We start from the raw sequence: 25,536 nt of genomic DNA on the forward strand, positions 1-25,536 counted from the left end.
TTGGCGGATACTACTATACAAGATTGGTAGGGCACACGAGTATTGAAACAACTTAAAATTATAAATTTAAACAAGTTCAGATAACCAAGAGTATCACTATACGCATTTAAGAAGAGAAAAATAGTAAAGTCACTTTCGGGTATGGTATGAGTATATATAAGAGTATCCGCAGTGGTGAGCCAACCTTGGCTCTTAAAAGTGCCCCCCGGGCCCCCCACCATCCAATTCTGAGCCAACCCCCTTGGCTCTTATACTTTTGTTTTAATTTTAATATTTGTTTTCAATTAATTCTAAACACTATAATTAATAACATAAATTTCATTTAAGTTTAAAATTAATCCTACATTGATTGAAATTGAAAATAGGTAGAAGAAAAAAAAGGGCAAGATCCCTGCCATAATTTCTGAAATATGATCGTTTCAAATTTGATTTTTTATTTTTTTTAATTTAGTTTAAATGCCGATTTTTTTTTTATTTTTTATTTATTGGGGAACACGCCCCATCAAAATAGTCTCTACGCCGAGCACGGAAGAGGGTGGCGCGGCATGGGGGGCGCCAGGCCCGGGCCGGCCTCCGCGCCTCCGCTGTGGGTTCTCTAAATTCTAGAAGGGTCCATTAAGGAGATGGCATGAAAATATTTTTATATGTAAATAAATACACGACATCTTTAATTTTAAATTACTTTATGTATATAATATGGATGCATAGATACTAGTATAATTGTAAATTTATACTTTGAATTTATTTTTAAAATATTTGTTTTAGTAACTTTTAATGATGTTTGAGACAAATAAATATTAATTCCTGACGGGTCTAGGTATTTATATTAAATATATAATCTCCTTAGTTCAGGTAATTAGCGAGCATTGCTATATGAGGCTAGTACGAAAATAAATAATATAATCATTTTTAATTAAATTAAAGACAAATATATATATATATATATATATATATATATATATATATATACATTTTAAACATATTTCATATAATGTCTAGTTTCACATAATTTGTATTTAATTGCTAATATTTTTATATTTTTAAAAAATTATGTTATTTAAATTAGTTTTCGATGTCCATATATTTAGAGGATTATTTTTTTAAAACATATGTGTAGTTTAAATTTTATTAGTTTATTATAGGTAAATAAAGTGGAAAGAAATTGAAGAAACACCATCTTTAATCTATTTGTTAAAAATATAATTTTTAATTTAGGAGGAAAAAACTTATTCGACCACTCCCTATATGTATATATTTATAGTTACTATTAATTAAAGGTACAATAATGAATAAATATTTTGTGTAGATATATTGAAATGAAAATAGAACATGCATGAGAAGATCATAAGTCAATATCAGTTAATAGAAGACAAGATATCTGTCGTGTCGTAAATTATATAGTATTACTGAACTCGAATACACAAAATTAAATACAATGTGAATTTTCTCCATGACACTTTAATTTGGCTTTCTCTACCGACGTACAACGCCGCAAAGCATAGAGGTTATGAGATTTACAATGCTTCATAATTCATTAGAGCACCCGCATTGCGGGTACTCGAGGAGCTCCTCGAGGAGAGGGAGTGCGTCGAGGAGGGCGATGCAGCGTGGAGCTCCTCGAGGACTCCTCGAGTTATCGAGTATCCTCGAATGGGTGGAGGAGATGGCGCGTGCAATGCACGCGCCCAATTTAAAAAAAAAAAGGAACAATTCGAAAATTCGAATTATATTCGAATTTTGACTGCAGTTCCTCGGTTTCCGCACCTTTGACCGACCGTTTTAATTTTTTTTTTCTTTTTTTTTTCTCTCCTTCTTCTCTTCTTTAAAACATCCCCACCTTCTTCCTTCTTCTCTTCACACCTCTTCTCCTTCTTCCTTCTTCTCTTCACACCTCTTCTCCTCCTACAATTTTCTCCGTCATGGATCCACACAACCCTTTCTACGATCCAAATTGGTGCCCCGATCTCTCCTCCGATTATCATCCCGATATGGGAGGAATCAACTTGGAGGAGAGCCCGCCCGAGGAGGAACAAGTCAGTGCTCAGCAGAGTGTCTCCCACCAAAGAAAGGCGGCCGGAGGAAGGAAAAGGCCACCAAAATGAAGCACGACAAACAAAAAGTTTACCGTCATACTTACCTTCCAGAGCATACGGATCTCATCGTCCAAATTTGGGCGAAGGAGACCAACGACTCGATCCGTGGGACGGATCAGAAGGGAGAGTCATATTGGGGCCGGATCCGCGAACGTGTGAACCCCATCCTCGGCGTCGACCTCGGCATCAAGCAACTTCAAGGCCACTGGTCCCGGGTGAGCGCGGATGTGCGTCTCTGGGAAGCTGTTTGGGTGGAGACGCGCAACAATTGGCCGTCCGGTCATTCGGATGATATGATTCGTGAAAAGGCCCAAACCATCTTCAAGGCTCGAAGCCCACACAGGGCCTCCTTCAATTTCTGGAACGCGTGGAGAGTTCTCCGGAACAATCCCAAGTTCAAGTCGATGTACCTCCTTGGAGACGTGCATGCCTCCAAGAGGACAAAGACTACGGAGGAGGGCGGCTTCACCACCTCGGCGTCGGGCGAGGAGATCTCTTCTGCCCGGCCCATTGGCAACAAGGCGGCGGCGAAAGGGAAAGGGAAGGCAGCAGCGTCGCATACGAGCTCGGATCCTCCACCAGAAATTGTGGAGAGGTTGGATAGGAACGACGCGCAGATGAGGGCATTCACCGCCCAGTACCAGCGGAGGAACGATATCCGGGAGAGGGAGCTCGATATGCAGCTCCTGAACACGGATACGACGCACATGACGGACGCACAACGTGCATTGCACGCGTCCATGGTCGCCGACGTGCTCAGGCGTCGTGGTCTATCCTAGGCTTTTAATTATGTGATTTTAATGATGTTTTAGGTTTTTTAAATTTTTATGTTTTTTTTTTGGTGTTTTTAAATTTTTATGTATTTTTTTTATGTTTTAAGTAATTTTAAATTTTATGTTTAATCCAGTATTTAAATATGCAATTTAAATTATGCAATAAAATTTAAATGAAAAACATAAAATCAAAACTAATATTATCAAGTAGGCTATCAACAGGGCCGGCCCTGACATTTCGGGGGCCCTAGGCGAAAAGGAAAAAAAGGGGCCCCTAATAGAAGAAGCTTCGAGAAGTTGTAGCAAATTTGACATATAGCTGTAAACCTGCAACATTGACCATAAAGTGCAATAAACTAGGAAACAATGATAAAATAATTATAAAAATAACTTAGATCTTCTAGCATTTTGAGACGCAAAATCATCAATAATTTCTTCAAGATCAAGCTTTTCTAATACCTCATGTTCAATGCATAAAACCGCTAATCCATTCAACCTTTCTTGAGACATAGTAGAACGCAAATATGATTTTATCAATTTTAATTTTGAAAAACTTCTTTCTGCTGAAGCTACAGTAACTGGTATACTCAATAATATTCTATATGCAATAGAAACATTTGGAAAGCAATCTGAAACTTTAACAAATTCAAGAACCTCACCAAGCGATTTTGTTTCAGATGGTAAACACATTTGTAGCACTTGCAATTCAGAATATAAATCTTCAGCATCAATGTCAAATTTATCATTATGTTTCAGGGCATCTTGAAGCTTAACACAACACTTATGCAATTTATCAATATCCCATAAAGATAACATCTTATGAGGAAACAAATAGTAACATAATCAATTCTCATTCTCAATCTCAATCTCAATTTCATTCTCATTCTCATTCTCATTCTCATTCTCATTCTCATTCTCATTTCCATTATCATTATCATTATCATTTTCATTCTCAATAGTAACATCAACCTCTTCATTTTCAATCACATCAACTTCTTTCACCGAAGAACTAGAACTAATGGCTCCTTTGTGGGTTTTAATCACCTCATCAATTCGCTTTCTTTTATTTCTTTTTTGACTACCCGATGCATATTTTCTAGGCAACATAATAACAATTAGCAATATCCATTATAACAAATAAATTCTAATCACAATTTCACAATCAAACACAAATCCACCAAAAATACCATAAACCTCAAAGCAATTAAATTTAAAATTGGAACAACACACCGGCTAATTTCTGCTGTAGAACTGAACCGGCAACCGGCGACCACTTGAGGTGAAGAACAGAACTCCCGGCGCTGGCAGCGTCGCAGCGGCAGCGGCAGAACACAGTAGATGCAGTTCAATACAATTGAGTTGAGAGAATGAGAGTGAGAGATGGAGGAGAGAGTTGAGAGATGGAAAGAGAGAGAGAGAGCCGTGAGACTGAGAGCAGAGAGACGAAAGTTCTGAGAGAGAGAAAGCGTGAGAGAGCCGTTGAGAGAGAGACGAAAGTTGTTGATGAGAAAGCGTGAGAGACGAAAGAGAGAGAGAGCCGTGAGACTGTGGGCCTCTGTTCTTTAGAATTAGGTAAGTAAATTTTTTTTTTTTTTTTTTATGGTGGGGTGCTGCTGTCGGCCCCGCTTTAGAAAGTAGGTAAATAATTTTTTTTTTTTTTTTTATGGTAGGGTATAATAAGTGGGCCTAAATTTTGGGGCCCCCAATTGCCCCACCAAATAAACATAAGGGCCGGCCCTGGCTATCAAGGAACCCCAATGCAGCACTACCTACTCAATAACACAAACACTATCAAGTAGGCTATCAAGGAGGCTATCAAGGAGGTCCCAATGCGGATGCTCTTATAAATATTATCGAAATTGATTTTATATGAAATAATAATTAAACATAACTTAATCAAATGTTGGGAGAAATATAAAATTTGCCCCAAAAAATATAAGTAGTTAGATTATATATTGACATAATTATACAATAATATTGAACTAAATACATTATATTTCCGAAGTACTACTATATATAGGGTGGACCAGTATTTCACAAAACGAAAAGAAAAAGGACGTAACGTATTTGCACAAATAGACAACACTTAATGAGACAGTTCGTATTAATATGTGACAACATGATCTTTAGTTTGTATAAGTACATTGCAAATTTAAAGTGTATGTTTAGTGATTTTGGCATAAAAGTAAATTAAAATATACAATGGAGGATCTTGTGTAGAGTGCCGTATTAATTTGGTACTCTATGTCAACTTTCCAATATTATTTATCAATTTCTTTTGTAGCTACAAACTAGATTATATAACAAAATTACTATAATTTGTTAGACACCAAGTATCAAGTAGTGTTTATATATGTCACACGTAGGGCTGTCTAATTGGTTATCGAGTTTTGGATAATCCGTTAACCGAATCGAAATTTTCGGGTTTGGGTATCCAATAACCGAATTTTTCGATTATCGGTTCGATTTCGGGTATCATTTTTAGAAAAATTTCGGGTATCGGTTAACCCAATAACCAAAACGGGTTAACCGAAATAACCAAAAATTATTTAATATATATATTATATACATTTTAATTATTAATTCATTAATTTGTTTTTTTAAAGAAATCGATTCTTAGGTAAAATAAAATTATGATATATTTAAAGTATAAGAATGAGATTTAGTTTGGTGGATAAGTTGCTTTGTGTATTTTATGGAGATTAGGGTTCAAATCCTCTATCTAGCAAATTATTTGAATTTTAATTTTTTAAATGGGTATCTCGAATACCCAAATAACCGAATCGGGCAACCGAAGCGGTTATTGGGTTACCGAACACCTAAAACAATTCGAAACTGTTAGTGAAATATGGCAATTTCGGGTTCGGGTAACTGAAAATTCGGGACCGTACCTAAAACAATTCGAAACTGTTAGTGAAATATGGCAATTTCGGGTTCGGGTAACTGAAAATTCGGGTACGGATAACCGAACCCGAACTGATCGACGGCCCTAATCACACGCATGAAATCATCCATGTATTTAGGTAGATATGAATTTTGGTAATGAACCATTTTTATTCTATGAGCTGGAGATTAAATTGGTTCATAGATTTTGACTAAATGAATGATCATGATTGATTTTTAAATGAAATAAATAATAATGATTATTTTGTTATAAATGCATTTTTAATGTGTACAGTAATACTTATTTGTAATTGTATATATTACAATAATACTTTATTCTATAACAATAATAAAATAATACAAAAGATTAATAATGTAACTTGGATTCTAGTTAAAAGAATAAGAGTGATCTTATTTTGAGAATTAAAATGCAGCGAATTTGGAATGTGAATTAAGGGCCTTTACTTTTGAGGTGACAAGATGAACGGAAAATGTTATTCCTGTGACACCTATGAAAGTGAAAAACAAAAGATAGAGAGAGAGAGAGAGAGAGAGAGAGAGAGGGTGGTGCAAAATCCAGCAGCAGAGTGAGCTGGTAGCAATAGTTTAATGGAATCATCAAGACTCGTCCTTTGTTCTCCATTTCCCCATTAAATATATTTCACTCAATCACTAGAACCCTAACTACCTCCACTTCACTCTCACTCCACATACTTCCTTTTTCACATTTTCACAGCTTCACACCCACCCACCATCAAAATTTAATCCACCAAACATCAACAAGGGAAAAACAGACTATACTCCCAGTTGGATTGCCTTGCTTCTGCTTGCGTTCCACCCAAATATACATGTTCATCATTCATGGCCTGCATTTGCTTCACGTTTCCTCCTTGTGAAAAAGTGGACTAAAACTAGCATTTTTGGCTGTTATTCTTTTCTTGGATCAATGTGAGTAAAGATCTTTGCTTTTCATCCCTTTTTCTGTTTTGACGGATTTTTATTTGGTTTTCTTATTGTTTTTCTGCTGATTCTTTGCTTGATGCCACCGCTTTCTTCATACATGTTTTTATAAATGGTGCAGGTAAATTATTCACATGTAGAAAATGTGAGTGAAATTACACAGAGTAAAGGAGCAAGAAAAATTATAGCTCAACTTCAAGTTGCATTTCGGATCATTCATTGCTTATTTATTCATCTGACTGGTAACTTTTTGTCTTTTCCTAAAATTTTAATTTATGTGTGTGTGTAAGATTTTCTGGGAAGGAGTTCAGCTTTTATTTGGAGGAGAAAGATTTTGTGCAGCTTATTTTCTTGATTCTTTTATTTTGGCAATGGTTTTAAAATTGCATTGTTCTCTGTGTTTATTGATTTTGTGTGTACGAACAGATTCGATCTGCAAAGATTTGTGGAGTTGGGAGAAATTTGGCCAAAATGAGGAAGGTGGAGTTGAATGGTTGTGTTTTGATCCTAATTTTATTAGGAGTTGTGATGTTTGGGAAAGCAGAGATATATATTGTAACAATAGAAGGCGAGCCTGTGATAAGCTATAGAGGTGGTGTTAATGGCTTCGAAGCCACTGCAGTTGATTCTGATTCTGATTCTGATGAGAAGATTGATGTCACCAGGTGCTTCTGATGCATCTTTTTAGCTCAATTATCTCTAATTTACAGGCCCAATTATTAGTGGATGTGGTTCTCTTTATCGATTTTAGGGGAAATATTGAGACTAATATATTTGTGGTTTACTTGTAGAAATCATAAATAATTCATAAACAGCTAGTGTTGTGGGTTGTTATATAATTTAAGATTGTATCACTATCACCTATGTTAAGTTTTCTGAAGTCCACTTGTTTGAAGTTGTTTCACCATACTTTTTTTCTGATGTAAAGTTATACCTGATTTAAAAGTATTATTGGAAGAAACAAGGAGCGGATACACAAAGCAATTCTATAATTCCTATATGTGATGTCACTCTTGTCTTTACCACTATGATGCAATTTTTTAGGTTTTGAAAACATTCTATATTCGTGATTCATTATTCGTTGATTCCTCCATAATATTAAGCTGGAAATGTAAGGTGATTTTTTTTTTCTTGTATTAATTAGCACCATGAATCATTGTAACTCCAAATAAAACTTTTATACATCGGGAGACTAAATTAGTTAGTTTAGTGATTTAACTAGGCTTTCACAATTAATACTCAGAAGAACTCTAGGAAGACTTTATCACACTGTTCTCGAACTCTTCTTCATTTCAATAAGTATTGGGAATTTGGGATGATCTCTTGTAACTCAAATAGTTTACTGATTCTAATTCCTCAAGACTACAATGAGTCGTAGGTACTCAATGGCGTATTTGGTATAATGAGTTGTGTGTTAATTTCCGCTGAGGTGTCCTGCTTTATTCTGACTGATTACATTTACAAACGGGCACAAATAATAAGTGTACGAACCTGAAAACTAAAATTGTGTGTTCCTTCGTGTTCTCTTTTGTCTTTCAGTGAATTGGTCGTATCATATGCCAGCCATCTAGTAAAGAGGCATGATATGCTTCTCGGCATGCTGTTTGATGAAGGAACCTATAAGAAACTCTATAGTTACCGTCATCTTTTAAATGGATTTGCAGTTCATATTTCACCTGAGCAGGTGACATCCTGCTCTTATACTTTTGCCTTGCTTTTTCTTTTTCATTGAACCTATCAGCAGCAGACTCCTTTCCATGTATTTCTTATACCCGAGCATATTAGTAGGCAGAAATACTTAGACGAGCGCCTGGAGTAAAGTCTGTGGAGAGAGATTGGAAAGTGAGGAAACTCACGACCCACACTCCACAGTTTTTGGGTCTTCCAACGGGAGTGTGGCCAACTGGAGGTGGGTTTGACCGAGCTGGAGAGGATATTGTGATCGGCTTTATTGATTCAGGAATAACTCCTCACCATCCGAGTTTCGCAACACATAAAACTGATCCTTACGGGCCGATTCCGAAGTATAGAGGTAAATGCGAGGTGGACCCTGACACAAAGAAAGACTTTTGTAACGGGAAGATTGTTGGAGCTCAGCATTTTGCAGAAGCGGCTAAAGTTGCTGGTGCATTTAATCCCGATGTTGATTTCGATTCTCCCCTTGATGGGGATGGACACGGAAGGTTCGTTTTAATGTACTTTGATATTTTGCTTAAAAGCTTTGTTCTATTACCAGAATTATAAATTGAATCTGTAGTTCTTTCCCCTACAAAGGCTGCAGCCAGGTCATCTAAATAACACACGTGCAAATAAGAACTCTTTTGCTTTCTATAAACTAAATAATCCGTATATTAAGATTTTTTGGAATGTAGTATTTTGTCAACGTATATGTTGCAAGTTTACAACTTAATTTAACAATATCTTTTATAGTCACACAGCAGCTATTGCCGCTGGTAATAATGGGATTCCGGTTCGGTTGCATGGATTTGAATTTGGAAGAGCAAGTGGGATGGCACCTCGCGCTAGGTAGGTTCTTTACTACTGAGTTGCCGTGTGACACAAACCTTTGGCAGATTGTTCTCAGTTTACAATTCCTCTTTATTTAATGATATATATGTTTTGTGTAGAATTGCTGTTTACAAAGCACTATATAGATTATTCGGTGGATTTGTTGCCGATGTAGTTGCTGCCATCGACCAGGTACACTCAAATATCTGTTAATTCTGTCTGTATATCAAGAAGATGATGGAACTGCTATTCATTGTTGTTTCCTCTGAAACCGAGCCTGGTTTTCAAGTAGATCTTTCTCATTGTGACTCAAAGGCCAAATAAATTTGCTCAACTCTTAAAATTATCTAAAATTTTAGTATCAAACCAATATATAGGCTTAATAATAGAGATATGTATCGCTAGCTTCTTTTATTGGATTTCATCGACTGTTTCCTTATGAATTTAACAACTTACTGCTCTGAGCAAGCCATTCACCAGTAGCTTTACGTTCTAACAGGCTGTTCATGACGGTGTGGATATTTTGAACCTTTCGGTGGGCCCTAACAGTCCTCCAGCTGCTACTAAAACCACATACTTAAACCCTTTCGACGCCACCCTTCTTTCAGCTGTGAAAGCCGGAGTTTTTGTTGTACAAGCAGCTGGCAATGGGGGTCCTTTCCCCAAAACCTTGCTATCCTACAGCCCCTGGATAGCAACTGTAGCTGCTGCAGTCGATGATCGAAGATACAAGAATCATTTCACCATGGGAAATGGGAAAATTTTGGCTGGACTTGGTTTGTCTCGTAAGTCATAAACATTCCACCACTATAATCTTTTGTATTTTGCCCAAAAGTATGCGTCTCTTAATGCATATGCTCTTTTTCTTTCTTTATTTTTTTTATTGTCAAATTGATGTGGAACTTATTGTGTCGACTCTTCCTGCAGCTGCTACGCAATCAAATAGGACATTCACCTTGGTTGCAGCTAACGACGTGCTGCTGGATTCCTCTGCAGCCAAATATAGCCCTGCTGACTGCCAGCGCCCCGAAGTCTTAAACAAAAACTTGGTGAAGGGGAACATTCTTCTGTGTGGTTATTCTTTCAATTTCGTTGTTGGCACTGCTTCGATAAAGAAAGTCTCAGAGACTGCTAAGAGCCTTGGCGCAGTTGGCTTTGTCTTAGCAGTTGAAAATGCTTCTCCAGGAACAAAATTTGACCCCGTTCCCGTTGCCATTCCCGGGATCCTCATCACAGACGTTGCCAAGTCAGCGGTAACTAATACTTCCCCTTTCTTCTTGATTCTTTATGGTATTAGTCGAAGAGGTGATACACGTGAGAACTCATTTATTTGCATTGTCGTTGGCTGGTCGTATCTTGCAGGATCTCATAGACTACTATAATGTCTCCACATCTAGAGACTGGACAGGGCGAGTAAAGAGCTTTAAAGCAGTAGGAAGCATTGGGGATGGTCTGAGGCCCATACTGCACAAGTCTGCTCCGCAAGTAGCTCTGTTCTCTGCTCGAGGACCTAATATAAAAGACTACAGTTTTCAAGAAGCAGATCTCTTGAAACCAGATATTCTAGCCCCAGGCTCTCTGATCTGGGCTGCTTGGGCTCAAAACGGAACCGATGAGTCAAATTACCTAGGTAAAGTTTCTCATAGCAATACCACCTTATAGTTTCCCTAATTAGGTAACAAATCGTAAAAGTAGCTTGTTGGTTGACACAGGCGAAGGCTTTGCAATGATATCTGGAACTAGCATGGCTGCTCCTCATATAGCAGGAATAGCTGCTCTTTTGAAGCAGAAGTACCCTCACTGGAGCCCTGCTGCTATAAAGTCGGCCTTGATGACCACATCGACAACCCTTGACCGGGCAGATAGGCCTCTTCAAGCCCAACAATATTCAGGATCCGAGACCCTATCCCTCGTCCCTGCCACACCTTTCGATTATGGAAGCGGGCATGTCAATCCCCGAGCAGCTCTAGATCCCGGGCTCATTTTCAATGCAGGTAGGAACTAAGAATGTCTTCCTCCTCTTTCGAGTGTTGTTCCCAAGTGTAAACCCTTTGGTTGATTTGGTTGTAGGATATGAAGACTACTTGGGGTTCATGTGCACAACCCCAGGGATCGATGCTCACGAGATCATGAACTACACGCACACCCCCTGCAACTACACCCTCGGCCATCCATCAAATCTGAACACACCCTCAATCGCAATCTCACACCTTGTGGGAACTCAGACGGTGACAAGAACCGTGACAAACGTGGCCGAGGAGGAGACGTATGTTATAGCAGCAAGAATGTCCCCAGCAGTGGCAATTGAGACCAGCCCTCCAGCAATGACCCTGAGATCCGGTGCATCGAGGACTATATCCATCACGCTCTCAGTGAGGTCAGTCACGGGGACCTACAGCTTCGGGCAGGTGTTGCTGAAGGGGAGCCGGGGGCACAAGGTGAGGATCCCCGTCGTGGCCATGGGGTATGACCGATAGGGCGCTGGTATGTCGGATGTTGGGGTGTTTTTCGTCTCTGAAAACATATAGATTCTGTCATGTATAGATAAGTAGTAGAAAGGGGGTAAGGCTTGTAGTCTGGGCCTCTGGTATAAGTTTTGACATTAGTGGTATATTAAGGTGGAATGCCATCCATCACCATGTAAGAATGTGGCCTTGCTTTGGACAAGGGCTTTTGTAGGCAAAACATATCCTTTTTCTGCTGTATTTTTGAGTGGATCTGTAATAATAATACAACTATTAATCGTTTTTTCCATCACTTGCTAATCTGCCCATTCTTACCATTTTGCACAATCGAAAATAAAATTATTATCATTATTCAAAATATTCTGTGGTAGGGACCCACTGCCGCACCATTGAACGCTGTGCTTCCAATGTTGCGCTTCCTCGTCACCTCCTTGAGAAGCTTGGTCTCGAATTGCATGACTTGAGCAAGACTTCAAAATCAACTAATTAATTAAACTAAAAGTTGGGTTCCAACTTGAGAGTTTTGGCTTTAGACACAATTAAATTTAAAAACTAAGATGCTCGCATGCTTCCTGATTTAGCATTCGATCATTAGTTCATTTTGTAATGCTGCACTAGTTTAAATTCATGATTATAAATTGAAAATGATCTAATATGCTCTATCTTGTATAATAAAAATACAAAAATTCCCGTGAAATCAGGTTCAGAATGACACTACTTCAATGAACCCGATTTCGCCGTTTCATAGGAGACCACCCGTAATGAAAAAATAGAAAAACGAAAAAAATTATGTGAAGATCTAGGTACTCATCGTTTTTTGCAGTTTTATTATTGTTATTATTAGAACTCAAAATTTTATTATTGTTATTATTAGAACTCAAAATTAATAATATTTCGGCGATGAAGTGAAAAAAAAATGGGCGTTGCAAGCGAGCAGATTCTAGTATTTAAATAGTTAAAACTGAAAGACGGTTAAGTTTTCGTCAGCACATAAACACAGAACTCTCTCTCTCTCTCTTCTTCAGAAAAAGAAAAGCTACGGATTCATGTCGTCGATTGCTTTACCCATACCATACTTGTCAAGAACCAAGTTGAGTTGCGCATTTCCAAGAAATCTCAACCCTACTAAAAACACGTCAACCTGGGGAAGAATGTGACTGATTTCTACTATATTTATTCGATTTCGATTTTTGCATGTTGATCATTCATCAAGAATTTGGTTTATTTGCAGTGCGATGATGAATTCTGCTGGAAAGGGGAAATCTGTTATAAGCGATGAAGAGAATCCGTTGATCACAGCGGTGGCGTGTGATCTTGGGGAATGCGAGCCACGTGAGGCTCAACTTGATGAAGAATATTGGGTAATTAAGTCGTCCATCAATCTACTTTCAATTATTCTCCTATTTTTTAATTCTTTCTGGTAGGCGGCAGCATGGCTCAGAGCAGAAATCTACTGGGAGGGCCCACAGAATGAGAGGTGTATACATATCATTTTTTCCATTTCAATTCTTGTTTGTTATTTCAAGATTCAATGACACATATATATCTTCAACTCAATGCAGAAATGCTGAGAAATTCAAACGGATATTCGCTGAAAGGGTAATGCAAGAATTATGGAGTTGCACATGTTAATTATAATTATTCACAAAAATTAATGGTTAATTTGTGCATGCAGGAGTTCGCCGCGTTGAAACAAAGATGCGATGTGCAACTGGGGAAAAACTGCACATGCATTCTAATGGTTAATCTCTTGATTTCTCGATCTAACAATTGCAATTATATTCATAAATTTTTAATTCAGCTAATCGGATTGGCTGATATTAATTAGGTGAAGAAGGAAGAAGATGACACCATAGTGAATCGCGTAGTTGGAACACTGGACTTTCACGTTAAATTCTTTTCACCTGGGCAGACATTTCCAGATGTAGAGATATCATCACAATTAAATTCAAATAAATTAATTAATGTGAGCATGAATTAATCAAAGTGTTGCATTGATGTAGGAAATCATTGTGCATCAACGTATGGGGAGTATTGACAGAAGCGCCTCCAACAGCTACGGCTATATCTTAAACATATGCGTGGCTAGATCTGCGCGACGACGGGGGGTCGCCACCACCATGCTGCAACATGTCATTTCCACTGCAAAGGAGCAAAGTATGTATATGAAATTATTCATGAATTAGAAGCTAATGTTGTTGTTGTTGTAATAATTAGTTGATTGCAGGTATTAAGAAGGTGTTTCTACGTGTGTATGGGGATAACGAAGGCGCAGTGAGATTGTATGAGAAGGTGGGATTCAAGGCTGTTGAAGCACCAAACTGCGCAAACTGTTCTGCTATGCCATTGTTGCTCATGTGTTTTGAGGTTTAATACCTGCCTTTCATCAATCTATTATTGAAATTTCTTGGAAATTAAACTTGTTCCTCACCACATATATATACATCTCTTACTCATCTACCCAATTTCATTTTTGTATTCAATGGCTTGCTATTGTTGTATTCTATGTTTTTGGCAGTGTTTTTCGGTATAGTTGTGGTTTGATTCTTTGATTCGATTATCACGCAAAGCTATTATGCCATCGGTTAGTCTGTTAGTACTAAATTTCACCTCAAACATGATGTGATAGCAAAATCAAATTAAATTAATAATATGATAAATATCATGCAATATAAATTAAAAAAAATAAAAAATTATCATGAGATATATTTAAATTTATATATAATATTAAAATTTAGGGAAAATTGCATGTTAATACACAAATTTTGCTCAAAATTTATATTTGACGTGAAGTTAGGATTTTACAATTAAATACACCAACTTTATAAGTTGTTCAATTTTGACGCCGATTTCATCTTTCCCAAATTTTAAAATGATGTACTTCCTACGTAGCTCGCCGGCACACGCCTTTTAGTTCGCCGGAACAAATAACAAAACGAAATGAAATTAAATCCTAACCTCACGTCATTTTTTCCGATCATCGAAAATGAAATCAGCGTCAAAATTGAATAATTTACAAAATTAATGTATTTAATTGTGAAATTTTAACTTCACCTCAAATATAAATTTTAAACAAAGTTTGTATATTTACATGCAATTTTTCCTAAAATTTAATGAAAGTTGTGTAATTTCTAAGTAATCAACCCAAAGTAAAAATGTCAACTCTTTCTCTATATTTATTGGTTTAATTTTCGATTAATATATATATTTAAACCATATTGCAAGTTTAAAATGGTTTTTGAGATGTTGTAATAATGCAAGTATCTTTTAATATACTCCTTTCAAAATTAATAACTTTAGGGGTGTTTATTTTAAAATATTGGGTAAATATCACTTTTTGGCTATTTTCTTAAAAATATCTCATTTAAGTATAATTATAAAATAATATTCGGCTAATTCGGATACCCAAATCGAATATTAGAATACCCGATTAAGCTATTCGTGTTGGATAGGGCTGTCTAATTGGTTATCGGATTTTGGATAATTCAATAACCGAATCGAAATTTTCGGGTTCGGGTATCCAATAACCGAAATTTTCGGTTATTGAATCGGTTTCGGGTATATTTTTTCTAAAATTTTGGGTATTGGTTAACCTGATAACCGATTCGGGTTAACCGAGTAACCAAAATAGTATTTAATTATATATATATATATATATATATAAATTGAAAATTAGAAGCCCTTCGTCCCTTCCCAAAATCTAAGCCGTTGACACTTCTCCCCTCTCCATAGCTCGTCGACGCCGTCCGCCGCCGCCCTGCTCCGCGACTTCCGCTACCTCCTGCGCGACGTCGCTGCCCTCCGCAACCAGACAGTCCAGACTCCATTCAGCGACCAGCCGTCGCGTCGCTTCGCCGTCCATCCGCCGCCCGCAACTCACGCCGCTCGTCTGCCACTGTCCGTCTTCTTCTTCATTCAGTCTTCTTTTTCATTCAACATTCCTTCCATATGCTTAAAGTTTGAGGTTTTGATCTATTTTTTTAATAATATATTGATGGAAAAAGTTTGAATTCTTCTACTAATTTGAATCTCTGATTATGTTACTTGATTTTGCAAAGTATTGAGGTTGAATATGATAATCTCCAAACAGTCTAATAAGTATCGAAACTGAATTGTGCTGAGTTTGCAAACTGAATTGTGCTGTGTTACTTCATTTTGGAGTTTTAATATTTGAAACAGCTGTTTGGATACCCAAATAACCGATTCGAGTAACCGAATTGGTTATTGGGTAACCGATTCCCAAACACGGTTCGGGTGGTTCGAGTAACCGAATCGAACCGTTTAGATTGTTGGGGGGGATCGGATACTCTTTGACCCGAAATTCGGGTTGACGTACTAGTCCGAGTTAATTCAGTGTGTTGATTGTAGGGATGTCAATCGGGCCAGCCCATCGGATTTTTGGGCTAGCCCTATCGGGTTCTGGGTTAGTCGGGTGCGGGCTAATCGGGTTGGAGATTTTATCGGGTTGTAAATCTTCAACCCTAACCCTAAACTTTCGAGTTTCGGGCTAGCCCATCGGGCTAATCAGGTTAAAGGCGTAAAAATAAAATTATCATTTGTATTTTATTATTCCTAATGATCTAATGTATAATGTATAAAATATACATAGATATTAAAGATATAAATTATTTAGCAAAGCATGAAATGCAAAAATATAAGATATTCAAGATTACATAAATAAAATTATATTAAAATGAGATAGTAAAATTTAACATGTATCAATGCACTAGAATCAATTTGGATTATTACTGAATAATTAGTGGATTTGCCATGCACGTCTCATTGACAGAAAAAAAAAATTGGTATCACTTTAAAATGAGATACTAATAATCAATTTCTATAAAAAATCCGTAATTAATTTCACTTTTTTTAATGAGATTGCACACACACACATATATATTCTAACTAATTAATTTCACTTTTTTTAATGAGGCTACACACACATATATATATATATATTTAAGCAAATACCATAGATTAAACATAACAGAAGTTGTAACTGGATGCATTAGTCACAATTCCGTCAGCCCACCGGGCCAGCCCATCAGGTTTTCGGGCTAGCCCTATCGGGTTTCGGGTTAATCGGGTGCAGGCTAATCGGGCTGGAGGTTTTTTCGGGTTGCGATTTTTCAACCCTAATCCTCTAATTTTGTCAGGTTATTCAGGTCGGCCCACGGGTTTCGGGCTGCATTGACATCCCTAGTTGATTGCCCCAAATTCAAATCGCCTAACTAAACCCCTTAAAACCCCAATCGAGGCCGTCACCGCCACAACCGTTGCCGTCAACTTGTGAATTCCAGTTTGCCGCGGTCTTTCCTCTCTTTAGGTATGTCTCTTTCAACTTTTGTATCCCAAAGTTGCATAATCCATCGCATTCCCTAGTCGGTAAATGAAAATTGCGGGATATAGTTTGGGAGTGAAAAGAATCTCTAAAAAAAAAAAAAAAAAAACAAATTGATCCGAATTGAACACATTTCGGTTAAAATGGTTCAGTTAATTCAGTTTTCTGTTCGGTTCAATTCGATCAGGTTTTAATATGAAATTCGAATATTAGATTTTCCATCGGTTTGATAGTTTTCTGTTGCAGTCTCCACTTCTGTTTTAGGACTTGGGTTATATTAATCATATGCTTGAATTATTTTTTGAAAAATTCGCTTTTTCTGGGCTGAGAGATGTGGTGGATTGGGAAGCTTGTGTTAATTCGATTTCATTTGATTTCAAGGATTTTGTGGGAAGTGCCAACAATGAACAATCTGACCACATTGATACTTGTGGAGTTAATCTTACAATTACTTAATTTTATGGTTACAAATGGTCTCTCTCAATGATCATTTTAACTTTTGGAACATTATATATCTAATAATTGTTCAACTCTTGATGTTTATGCTTATGAAGATTGAAGAGTGTCTGTCTCTATACATAATCATGTAATTATGAAACATTGAGATTTGGGACACATTGAAGATAGAATTGTCTGAATCGTGGTGGAAGCATGTCCAACCAACAGAAGAAGTTTGCATTGAACAGTGACCAGTATCCACTAATTCCTAATAGATATTTTTTTTCTTTTCTTTTCTTTTCGGAAACCTCTAACTGAAATAGTCATTCGCTTGATTCGGTTCAGTTTCTGAACCTAATTCAGTTTGGATTGGTCGGTGTACTGTCAATTCGGTAATTTTAGTTAGTTTTTAGGTCAAAACTGACTAAAATAACCAAATGCTCACCCCCAAGCAGCTAGTCTAGATATATTTTTCTTTCATCTTCTCTAGATTGAAAACTTGAGTTCTATTCCAGGAGCCAGGAGGAAATGAGTGTAAGTTGTGTAATTATTGCTAACGAGAATATGGTATTAAATATTGTTACTTGATAGTCTTGAAAATTTTTGACGGAATTTCTAATCATGGTTTAGGGTTTTGCGACATTCACTTTTTCACTTTGTAAAATAATTGTCAGATTATGTTGTAAACTTTTTGAAAATAATGTATTTTACACAATTTGATTCGCAGTGTTTTGCTAATTTTTTTTCTTTTTTAAAACTCTGCAGAATGGAGGAATCATCTCTGCTGAACAAGATGCTGCTTAATCTTCGCGCAACGTGCAAGTACGTTATAAACACACTCATATATGCATCTGCTCTTGCCATGTAAAATTGTTTCTATCCAGAACAGTCATTCACATTGTTTAAGGCAATGTAAATAATTCTGATATGATCAGGGGGCATCTGTTTAATATTTTATTTAATTTTAATTAGGCTATCAAAATAGTGGATCATGTTGCTTTTGGGGTGATTTTTTGGCACCATAATATTTTGTGTAATTGGGTGCACTTTATTGGCTATTGACATACGTGTCGGGTTCTTGGAAAGTTCCATAATTTTTGCTTCTGAGATCACTAGTTACAAACTAATTATGATATGTGGCTTATATGCTGATGTGAACACCGCTGTTTCTCTTATTGGCTACATAACACTTTATCATCCTCGCCTTTATCAGAAGTGACTTGTTACATAGAACTCTTGCTCTGTGTGTGCATGCATGCATATTTGTGATATGTTCTTTTGGTTGGAGTGTATGTGCAAGTTCTTATATAGTACACGAGATGCGACTGATGCATAGATCTGAAAATTTTCTTATAGATAAGTATATATATTTTCTGCTTACTGCTTAGTTGGTTTGTCATCCAAGGTAATGTTCTTATGCGTTGCTGTATAACCTGAAAGGTACTATACTGGCTATCCAAAGGATCTAGGACCATCAAGAGTTCTTCATTTTACTTCAGAGCGTGAATTTGTACAGCTTCTTCACCAAGGTCACCCTGTGGTTGTTGCATTTACCATAAAGTAATTTGTAAACCTTCTTTCTTTGTATTGTTTTATAGAAATGATGCACTAATTCATGATTAAAGTTTTTGACTGCTGCAGATGTAACCTCACCAAACGTCTTGATAGAGTACTGGAAGAAGCTGCCGCAGAGTTCCATCCTCATGTCAAATTTATGCGTGTAAGTAACAAATGATCTTCATCTTTAATTCTTTATAGAAGATAGCTGTCGTTGTACAAGGTTGTCTGTCAGTGAACTTCTGGTTATTCATGTAATATTCCATAACAAAAGTAAGCTGACAGAGTACTTCTTTGATACTAATATAATGCCTTAACTTAGTTATCTATATTTTGGGGATGGCTTCTTAGGTTGAGTGCCCAAAATATCCTGGATTCTGCATAACTCGCCAGAAGACGGAATATCCCTTTATAGAAATATTCCATAGTCCAGAACAGGTGGGTGCAGTTCTTCGTCTTTCATATTGTATTAATTTGTGAATGCTCTTTAGCAAGAGACTATTGCTATAGTTTTTACTAGGAAGCTGCTGGAACCTTTTCTGATGTAATCTATGTGTTGCTTAATGAGCAATTGACATTTTTTATCTGTGCATCACTGTCTTAGTATTATCTGATTTTCATGCTGGATCTGATTTTTTAGTAATGAACTCCTGGATCATAATCAGTAATAAGCTTCCAATGATGGAAGAACAATGCTGAGTGGGTGGCATTATAACTAGAAGTCAGCCTAGAAAACTAGATATCTACAAGATTTGAATCCCGTTTGAACTTCCAAATATTCTTTCATATCCTGTATGTGAACTGTTTTCCATGGCCATCTTTCTGTTGGGTTTTATGGTATCTTCCCCACCAATTAATGTCATCTCCCAATAAACGGAACTGTTTTTTCACTGACCTCCTGTCAAAGCAACCCTGCTCTTGTTTTTATGTGTCTTGTAAGTTCTATATAGTGAAGTGAGATAAAGAAGGAAAAACGTTTAGTTGGGTCCTGTGATGAGATGGAAGTTGTTTGCTGTCATAGAAAATCATGTTAGAATTTAGGAATTTGCACATAATTATTAAAAACACATAGGGTCACTTATGAAAGGAAATTATCATTAATCACATGCTAGAGGAAACATCCACGGTTCCTATTTTCATATAAACTAAGCAAGAAACTTTATTTATGTGTTCGCCTACTTTTTTTTTTCCCCCCTCTTAGTCAATTTTTTTGTCTACTCCTATATTAACTAAGTTTAGACAATGTTAGGCATGGTTTTCTGGAAGTGGGCAGAATTAGGTAAGGACAAACAAGTTTAACATTTCACCTGGAACCGTGCAGTTCCCTGTGTCTAACTAGGTTTCTTTGGTAAAACGTGTTCTTATAATTGACTTAGTGCCACATACGGAGACGATTTTCCTTTTTCTTCCCCCTCCCCCCAATCACTCTTTCTGGATCTCTGTAAATTATGCCTTCTTAATTGCTATGTTGTTCATTATTTGATTAATCAAATGTTGAAAGTTCTACCTTTTACCATTTGTTTGCAACTTAAAATGCTTTGTCAAAGTCGAGGAACGGGTTTTCTCATCTGTAATTTTGTCAGGAAGCTTCGATTTTTGTGTAATGTTGTTCTTGTGTACTTACCAGTCTTTGAATGTAATGATCCACTGGTAATGTCATGCAGGCAGCTAATCAAGTGAAGGCTGTTGATCCAAATATCACAAAATACTCTGTTAGAGTTTTACCTGTAAGTCTTTCTAGCTGTTTACATGCTTACTTATCATACCTAAGGTTTATTTCTTGCCTCAATATAACAGTAATCGAATTTGTGAAATTCGAACACTTTGGATTCACAATGCCCCTGTATCCTTTTCTTTTCAAAATCTATTAGAACAATGTTTGTTATTTTTGCATTAGTATTGCATCCAAGATATTTCAAGATAGGAAATGTTAATATTAGTGGTATTTGTAAGTGAACGTCGAATTAATACTCGACTCCTTCACAAACATATGAAATCTTAACCTCCTTTGATGTAAGGGTCTGGAAATCTCTATTCTTTTCTAATAATAGGATTTTAATAAGTGTTCTTAGTACTTACGATCATTTCTTGTGAAGCTGAAGCCTTGGACTAATTTTTCTACAATACATGCTTTTAAATGCTTTGCAAGATCTTCTAAGAACGTGGAAAGATATGAGGCATATCTTCTCTCTGCCCTGAAAAAGGGCAGATATCCATTGAAACCCTAAACTATTAGCATTTTCACAAAATTGTCACGAACTATCAATAATATCAATTAAAGGCCTAAACTATTTGGAAAGCAATAAAAATGTTCCGCGGGTCAATGCCAGTGTGTGTTCTAACCATCAATGCCATGTCATTTCTTGGTATATGATTAACTGAAAATACACGCTGGCCTGAAATTGACACGTTTACATTTTTGTTATGACATTTTTGTGAAAACACTAATAGTTTAGTATTTAATTGGGTATTTACCCCTGAAGGAAAAGAGGTTAACATTTATGATAACTGTCTGAAGCCATCTCTGTGGTTTTGTTTATCCAGTTCAACTACGATGTCAGTGCCTATGGATTCAGAGAGTATTTCAAGCGCAACAAGATAAAGTTTTCCGACTGAAATGTATGGATGTCAATCTCTATCACTCTGAGAATGCAGAATATCTCTGATTGTTGGTTTAACATGGCAAAAAATAACTACTTCCACTGTTCTTGAGTCTGTAGTTCATGTCTATTTGTGGATCTCTCTTGGGAGTAAGTATCTAGTGGAAAATTTATCCAACAAAATTAGTAATATATGATGCATGTTTAAGATATTACTGGATGTATACAGATTGGCTATATTGAACGTATGGAAAATAATGATTGAGTAGGGAGGTATTTTTGACTCATCATAAGATGCCCCCATTTTTTTCCTGTCAGAATGTAGTAAGTGAGCATTGCATTAATTTGGGTTTTGTTTAGTTTGGTTGTCCAAGTTGGTGTGTGAAGAGTGACCTCACCTTAGGGTGCATTGGTTTCTCCCGTTTAGCTGACCAAACTCTATGAACAAGTAGGGGTTGAGTCAGCGTGAATCGGATAAGCTCTGATTTTTTTTATTTTTTGTAGTTGGGAGATATGGCTTTAAATACCAAAAATATTGGTCTAGATGGTTCCACATATTTCTTTTTATAAATTAACCTAAATTTAGCATAACTGAAACAATTAAGGACTCTTTTTTTTTTTTTTTTTTTTTTTTTGTAAAATATCCTAATACATGGATCAACCCGACTTAGAAGATCAATTCTAATCCAAGAACTACCGGTTTTCATAGGGCCTGTTTAGTTTAATGGATGAAATTAATAAGCTTGATGGTATTAGAGAGATTAAATAATTCATCTAAACTTTGGAGTGATAAATTATCTTACTCAATTGCATAATTGGAGTGCAAGTTGAGTTATTTATTACATGCTCAATCACACAAATCAAACTTGATTAAATTGAATTATTTATCAATCATATATTATTATTCAAACCAGATGTTTCTTCAGAATATAATCGATGGGACTAGGAATTGATTACTTATATTATACGTTGATTCATGTTATTTTGTTGTGTGAACTGGGAAGGTAAATTGTTGAGAATTATATTTTTTTTGTAAGAAAATGAGAATAATGTATTTTTTTACAAAATTAATGCATTCACAGTTTTATTTAATTTATTAAAAAAAATCACTCTCTTCAAGATTCGAATATAAGTACTGCATTCATTCAATTAAGATAGTCAATCTAACGTAGATTTTAACGATCAAATGGCTAAGAATAATTATCTGTTCTTATTTGAACCTTCCATTTATATTTATATTTATATTTATATATACTCCTTTCATTGTGGAAAAAATAGTCCTATCTTTTTTGGAATGTCCACAAAAAATAGTCAAATGTCATTTATGGACATTACCCCAGAATATATTTACAACATATTTTACTCACAACATAATTAATTATCATTATTAACACTATTCCTAAGGTGAGATCATTTTTCACTCACAATATACTCAACCATTTTTATTAATATCTGTGTCACTCCGTCATAGGACTATTTTTTCAGGACGGGGGAGTATAATACACTACACTGCTTTAAGTAAATATCATAAAATTTATGATCTTAAAATATAATTTTGTCTTTATTTAATGGCAATGCTTCTTTCTTAATGATGAAGGCGGTTCTGATCAACACAGAATATTTTACATCAATTACTACAATCTGACGTGAGTGACAGTCGTCGGTCTTGCTTCAACGACAACTGGACGAGCTCGAGCTTTTTCTTTTCCTTTTCTTAGTGATTCTCTCTATGAAGAAAGAGTGGTGTTGTAATAGTGATATTTTTAAATACTCAGAAGTTTGAAAGGGAAAAACCACGAAACATGAAAATGGAACTATATTTGAATGAACTTGTTTTACAATGCAGGTTTTCCTACTATTTATAGGCTATTACAAGTGAAGGGTATTTTGATAATTTCAACTCTGGATACGGGAGGGCATTTTCGTCATCTTCGGCTTCTTCCTTCATTCTGCTCAAGGATAAAAGTGTCTTCTCATCTTTTGAGCATCTTCCATGTCAGCCGACAAGTTGATAGTTTGAAGTAGCGGCTCCTGCAAAAAGTTGAAGGGACCACCTGCAATCAGTTACAACTATCACCCCTTAGGTGCACTCTTTTGCAGCTATAAAAGTACTTTTTGTGTCTATTCTCAGATCTTCTACCTTTTAAGAATAAGCTTCTCCTATTTCTACTACTTTTGATGAGTCTCTGTCGAAGATCAGAATATCCTCCTCCTTTGGCCGAAGAAACTCCTCCTCGACCACTAGACATTTCCTTCCCGTGAATTTTGCTCTCAGCCTTTTTCCCAAATATTCCTTTACTCAGCAATATCTCTTTACTCTACAACTCTTCTATGAATAATTCAGCTCTGAACGACCTTACTCCGCGTTTTTGCTCTGTGTCTTTACTCTGCGTCTTTAGCGTGATTCTTCCTTCCACAATGAAGCCTCAGTGGGATCATCATGAGTTTTCTTTTCTCTCAATAGTCGATATTCTTATCCGTGGGTTTGTGTATTTAGGTCATTTTTGTCTATTTGAGTAAAGGCCCAAATATCATCCCCATCACTTAATAATTGTAGATCATACAAAAATTAGTGTGAATAAATATTATATATATATATATATATATATTATATTTATTTTTAGTTACTAGAATAAAGAAAATATTTTTATTTAAATCAATATATATATATATATATATATATATATATATATATATATATATATATATATATATATATATATATAGGGGCGCGCTCCAGTGAGACCCCCTATTTTTCGTGTAACATGAGTACAATGAATAAGACATATAATACTAATGAACAAAACGTATATCTAATGAACAAGATGTATATACTGATGAAAAATAAAATTTAAAAAATTCGTAATGAATAAGACATATATACTGATGAACATGGCAGTATATACTGATGAACATGGCAGTATATACTGATGAACAATACAGTATATACTGATGAATAACAAAATTTAAAATATTCTGCTCCCTCCAGGATTCGAACCCTGCGAAAAAAAAAATCACCCTCCAGATACAATATCAACCATAGGATTGATAAAATAAATGCACCAGATAGTGCCCTAGATCTCACTAAAATTAGGGGGTCTCATTGGAGCGGCCCCCTATATATATATATATATATATATATATATATATATATATATATATAAAACACTTCTTAAAATATAAAATATAAACAATTTTCAGCCCTTAGATCATCAAGATCTACGATTGATTCGTAACCTTGTTGGATGAATTCGTGGTCCTGAGTTCGAATCCCAAAGGTAGCAAAAATTTATTTTTCATAATTCGTAACCATGTTGGATGAATTCATACGTGTTCTACATAAAATTCGTACTTTGAAAAACATTTTTATTTTTATTTTAAGAAGTGTTTTCACGGTAGTCATTCCCTATATATATATATATATATATATATATATATATATATATATATATATATGGAATGGCTAAAATAAGAGCATTTCTTAAGATATAAAATAAGAATTATTTTCAGCCCTTAGATCATCAAGATCTACGATTGATTCGTAATTCTATTGGATGGATTTATGGTTCTGAGTTCGAATCCCAAAGGTAGCAAAAATTTATTTTTCACAATTCATACCTTTATATAGCGAATTCATACGTGTTCTACATAAAATTCATATATTAAAAATTGTTCTTATTTCTTATTTTAAGATGTGCTCTCACGGTAGCCCACCCCTATATATATATATATATATGGAAGGACTACCGTGAGAACACCTCTTAAAATAAGAAATATGAACCAACAAAATTATATGAATTTTATGTAGAACACGTATGAATTCAATGTATAAAGGTATGAATTGCAAAAAATAAATGTTTCTACCTTTGGGATTCGAACTCAGGACCATGAATTCATCCAACAAGGTGATGAATCAAC

At 35.8% G+C, this 25,536-nt stretch overlaps 3 protein-coding genes and 1 long non-coding RNA gene across 8 annotated transcripts; 3 read left to right on the forward strand and 1 right to left on the reverse strand.

Annotated features, from left to right (window-relative positions):
• Positions 1 to 6,200: 6,200 nt before the first annotated feature.
• Positions 6,201 to 11,974, forward strand: LOC131021333 (subtilisin-like protease SBT2.6). The gene is made up of 12 exons (XM_057950487.1): positions 6,201 to 6,697; positions 6,831 to 6,951; positions 7,136 to 7,374; positions 8,249 to 8,393; positions 8,498 to 8,892; positions 9,140 to 9,235; positions 9,337 to 9,409; positions 9,717 to 10,002; positions 10,145 to 10,470; positions 10,580 to 10,847; positions 10,930 to 11,211; positions 11,288 to 11,974. The coding sequence occupies exons 3-12, from the start codon at positions 7,181 to 7,183 to the stop codon at positions 11,692 to 11,694; spliced, it is 2,472 nt and encodes an 823-aa protein (XP_057806470.1). The 5' UTR covers positions 6,201 to 6,697; positions 6,831 to 6,951; positions 7,136 to 7,180; the 3' UTR covers positions 11,695 to 11,974.
• A 688-nt stretch (positions 11,975 to 12,662) lies between these two features.
• Positions 12,663 to 14,176, forward strand: LOC131021334 (GCN5-related N-acetyltransferase 6, chloroplastic-like). The gene is made up of 8 exons (XM_057950488.1): positions 12,663 to 12,835; positions 12,914 to 13,043; positions 13,107 to 13,159; positions 13,245 to 13,281; positions 13,358 to 13,423; positions 13,511 to 13,606; positions 13,686 to 13,839; positions 13,910 to 14,176. The coding sequence occupies exons 1-8, from the start codon at positions 12,729 to 12,731 to the stop codon at positions 14,053 to 14,055; spliced, it is 789 nt and encodes a 262-aa protein (XP_057806471.1). The 5' UTR covers positions 12,663 to 12,728; the 3' UTR covers positions 14,056 to 14,176.
• Positions 14,177 to 15,378: 1,202 nt separating this feature from the next.
• Positions 15,379 to 21,905, forward strand: LOC131021335 (uncharacterized). Of its 5 annotated transcripts, none has more exons than XM_057950493.1 (7): positions 15,379 to 15,579; positions 18,227 to 18,283; positions 18,902 to 19,021; positions 19,103 to 19,181; positions 19,370 to 19,456; positions 20,683 to 20,745; positions 21,563 to 21,905. In XM_057950493.1, exons 2-7 carry the CDS (start codon positions 18,228 to 18,230, stop codon positions 21,632 to 21,634), a joined length of 477 nt encoding a protein of 158 aa, XP_057806476.1. In that variant the 5' UTR covers positions 15,379 to 15,579; position 18,227; the 3' UTR covers positions 21,635 to 21,905. The 5 variants fall into 5 exon arrangements, with proteins under 5 accessions (XP_057806476.1, XP_057806473.1, XP_057806475.1 ...); XM_057950490.1 differs by lacking the exon at positions 15,379 to 15,579 and adding an exon at positions 16,865 to 17,008; XM_057950492.1 differs by lacking the exon at positions 15,379 to 15,579 and adding an exon at positions 16,896 to 17,008 and having other exon boundaries at positions 18,217 to 18,283.
• Positions 21,906 to 23,416: 1,511 nt separating this feature from the next.
• Positions 23,417 to 24,134, reverse strand: LOC131021337 (uncharacterized). Its single transcript, XR_009100920.1, has 2 exons — positions 23,759 to 24,134; positions 23,417 to 23,672 (listed from the first exon to the last, which is right to left on the reverse strand). It is a non-coding gene; the product is annotated as an uncharacterized LOC131021337 (long non-coding RNA).
• Positions 24,135 to 25,536: the final 1,402 nt, after the last annotated feature.

Source organism: Salvia miltiorrhiza, chromosome 4, assembly GCF_028751815.1.
Source record: "Salvia miltiorrhiza cultivar Shanhuang (shh) chromosome 4, IMPLAD_Smil_shh, whole genome shotgun sequence".
Classification (NCBI taxonomy): Eukaryota; Viridiplantae; Streptophyta; class Magnoliopsida; order Lamiales; family Lamiaceae; genus Salvia; species Salvia miltiorrhiza.

Excerpts from the sequence above, each read along its gene's own strand:
- LOC131021333 (XM_057950487.1), top strand. The coding sequence starts at position 7,181 with ATGAGGAAGGTGGAGTTGAATGGTTGTGTTTTGATCCTAATTTTATTA. Across the intron at positions 8,893-9,139 it reads GATGGGGATGGACACGGAAG|TCACACAGCAGCTATTGCCG; the intron begins GTTCGTTTTAAT and ends TATCTTTTATAG. Across the intron at positions 9,236-9,336 it reads GGGATGGCACCTCGCGCTAG|AATTGCTGTTTACAAAGCAC; the intron begins GTAGGTTCTTTA and ends TGTTTTGTGTAG.
- LOC131021334 (XM_057950488.1), top strand. The coding sequence starts at position 12,729 with ATGTCGTCGATTGCTTTACCCATACCATACTTGTCAAGAACCAAGTTG. Across the intron at positions 12,836-12,913 it reads ACGTCAACCTGGGGAAGAAT|TGCGATGATGAATTCTGCTG; the intron begins GTGACTGATTTC and ends GTTTATTTGCAG. Across the intron at positions 13,424-13,510 it reads ACTGCACATGCATTCTAATG|GTGAAGAAGGAAGAAGATGA; the intron begins GTTAATCTCTTG and ends GATATTAATTAG.
- LOC131021335 (XM_057950489.1), top strand. The coding sequence starts at position 17,167 with ATGGTTCAGTTAATTCAGTTTTCTGTTCGGTTCAATTCGATCAG. Across the intron at positions 19,182-19,369 it reads CTCATGTCAAATTTATGCGT|GTTGAGTGCCCAAAATATCC; the intron begins GTAAGTAACAAA and ends ATGGCTTCTTAG. Across the intron at positions 20,746-21,562 it reads ACTCTGTTAGAGTTTTACCT|TTCAACTACGATGTCAGTGC; the intron begins GTAAGTCTTTCT and ends TTGTTTATCCAG.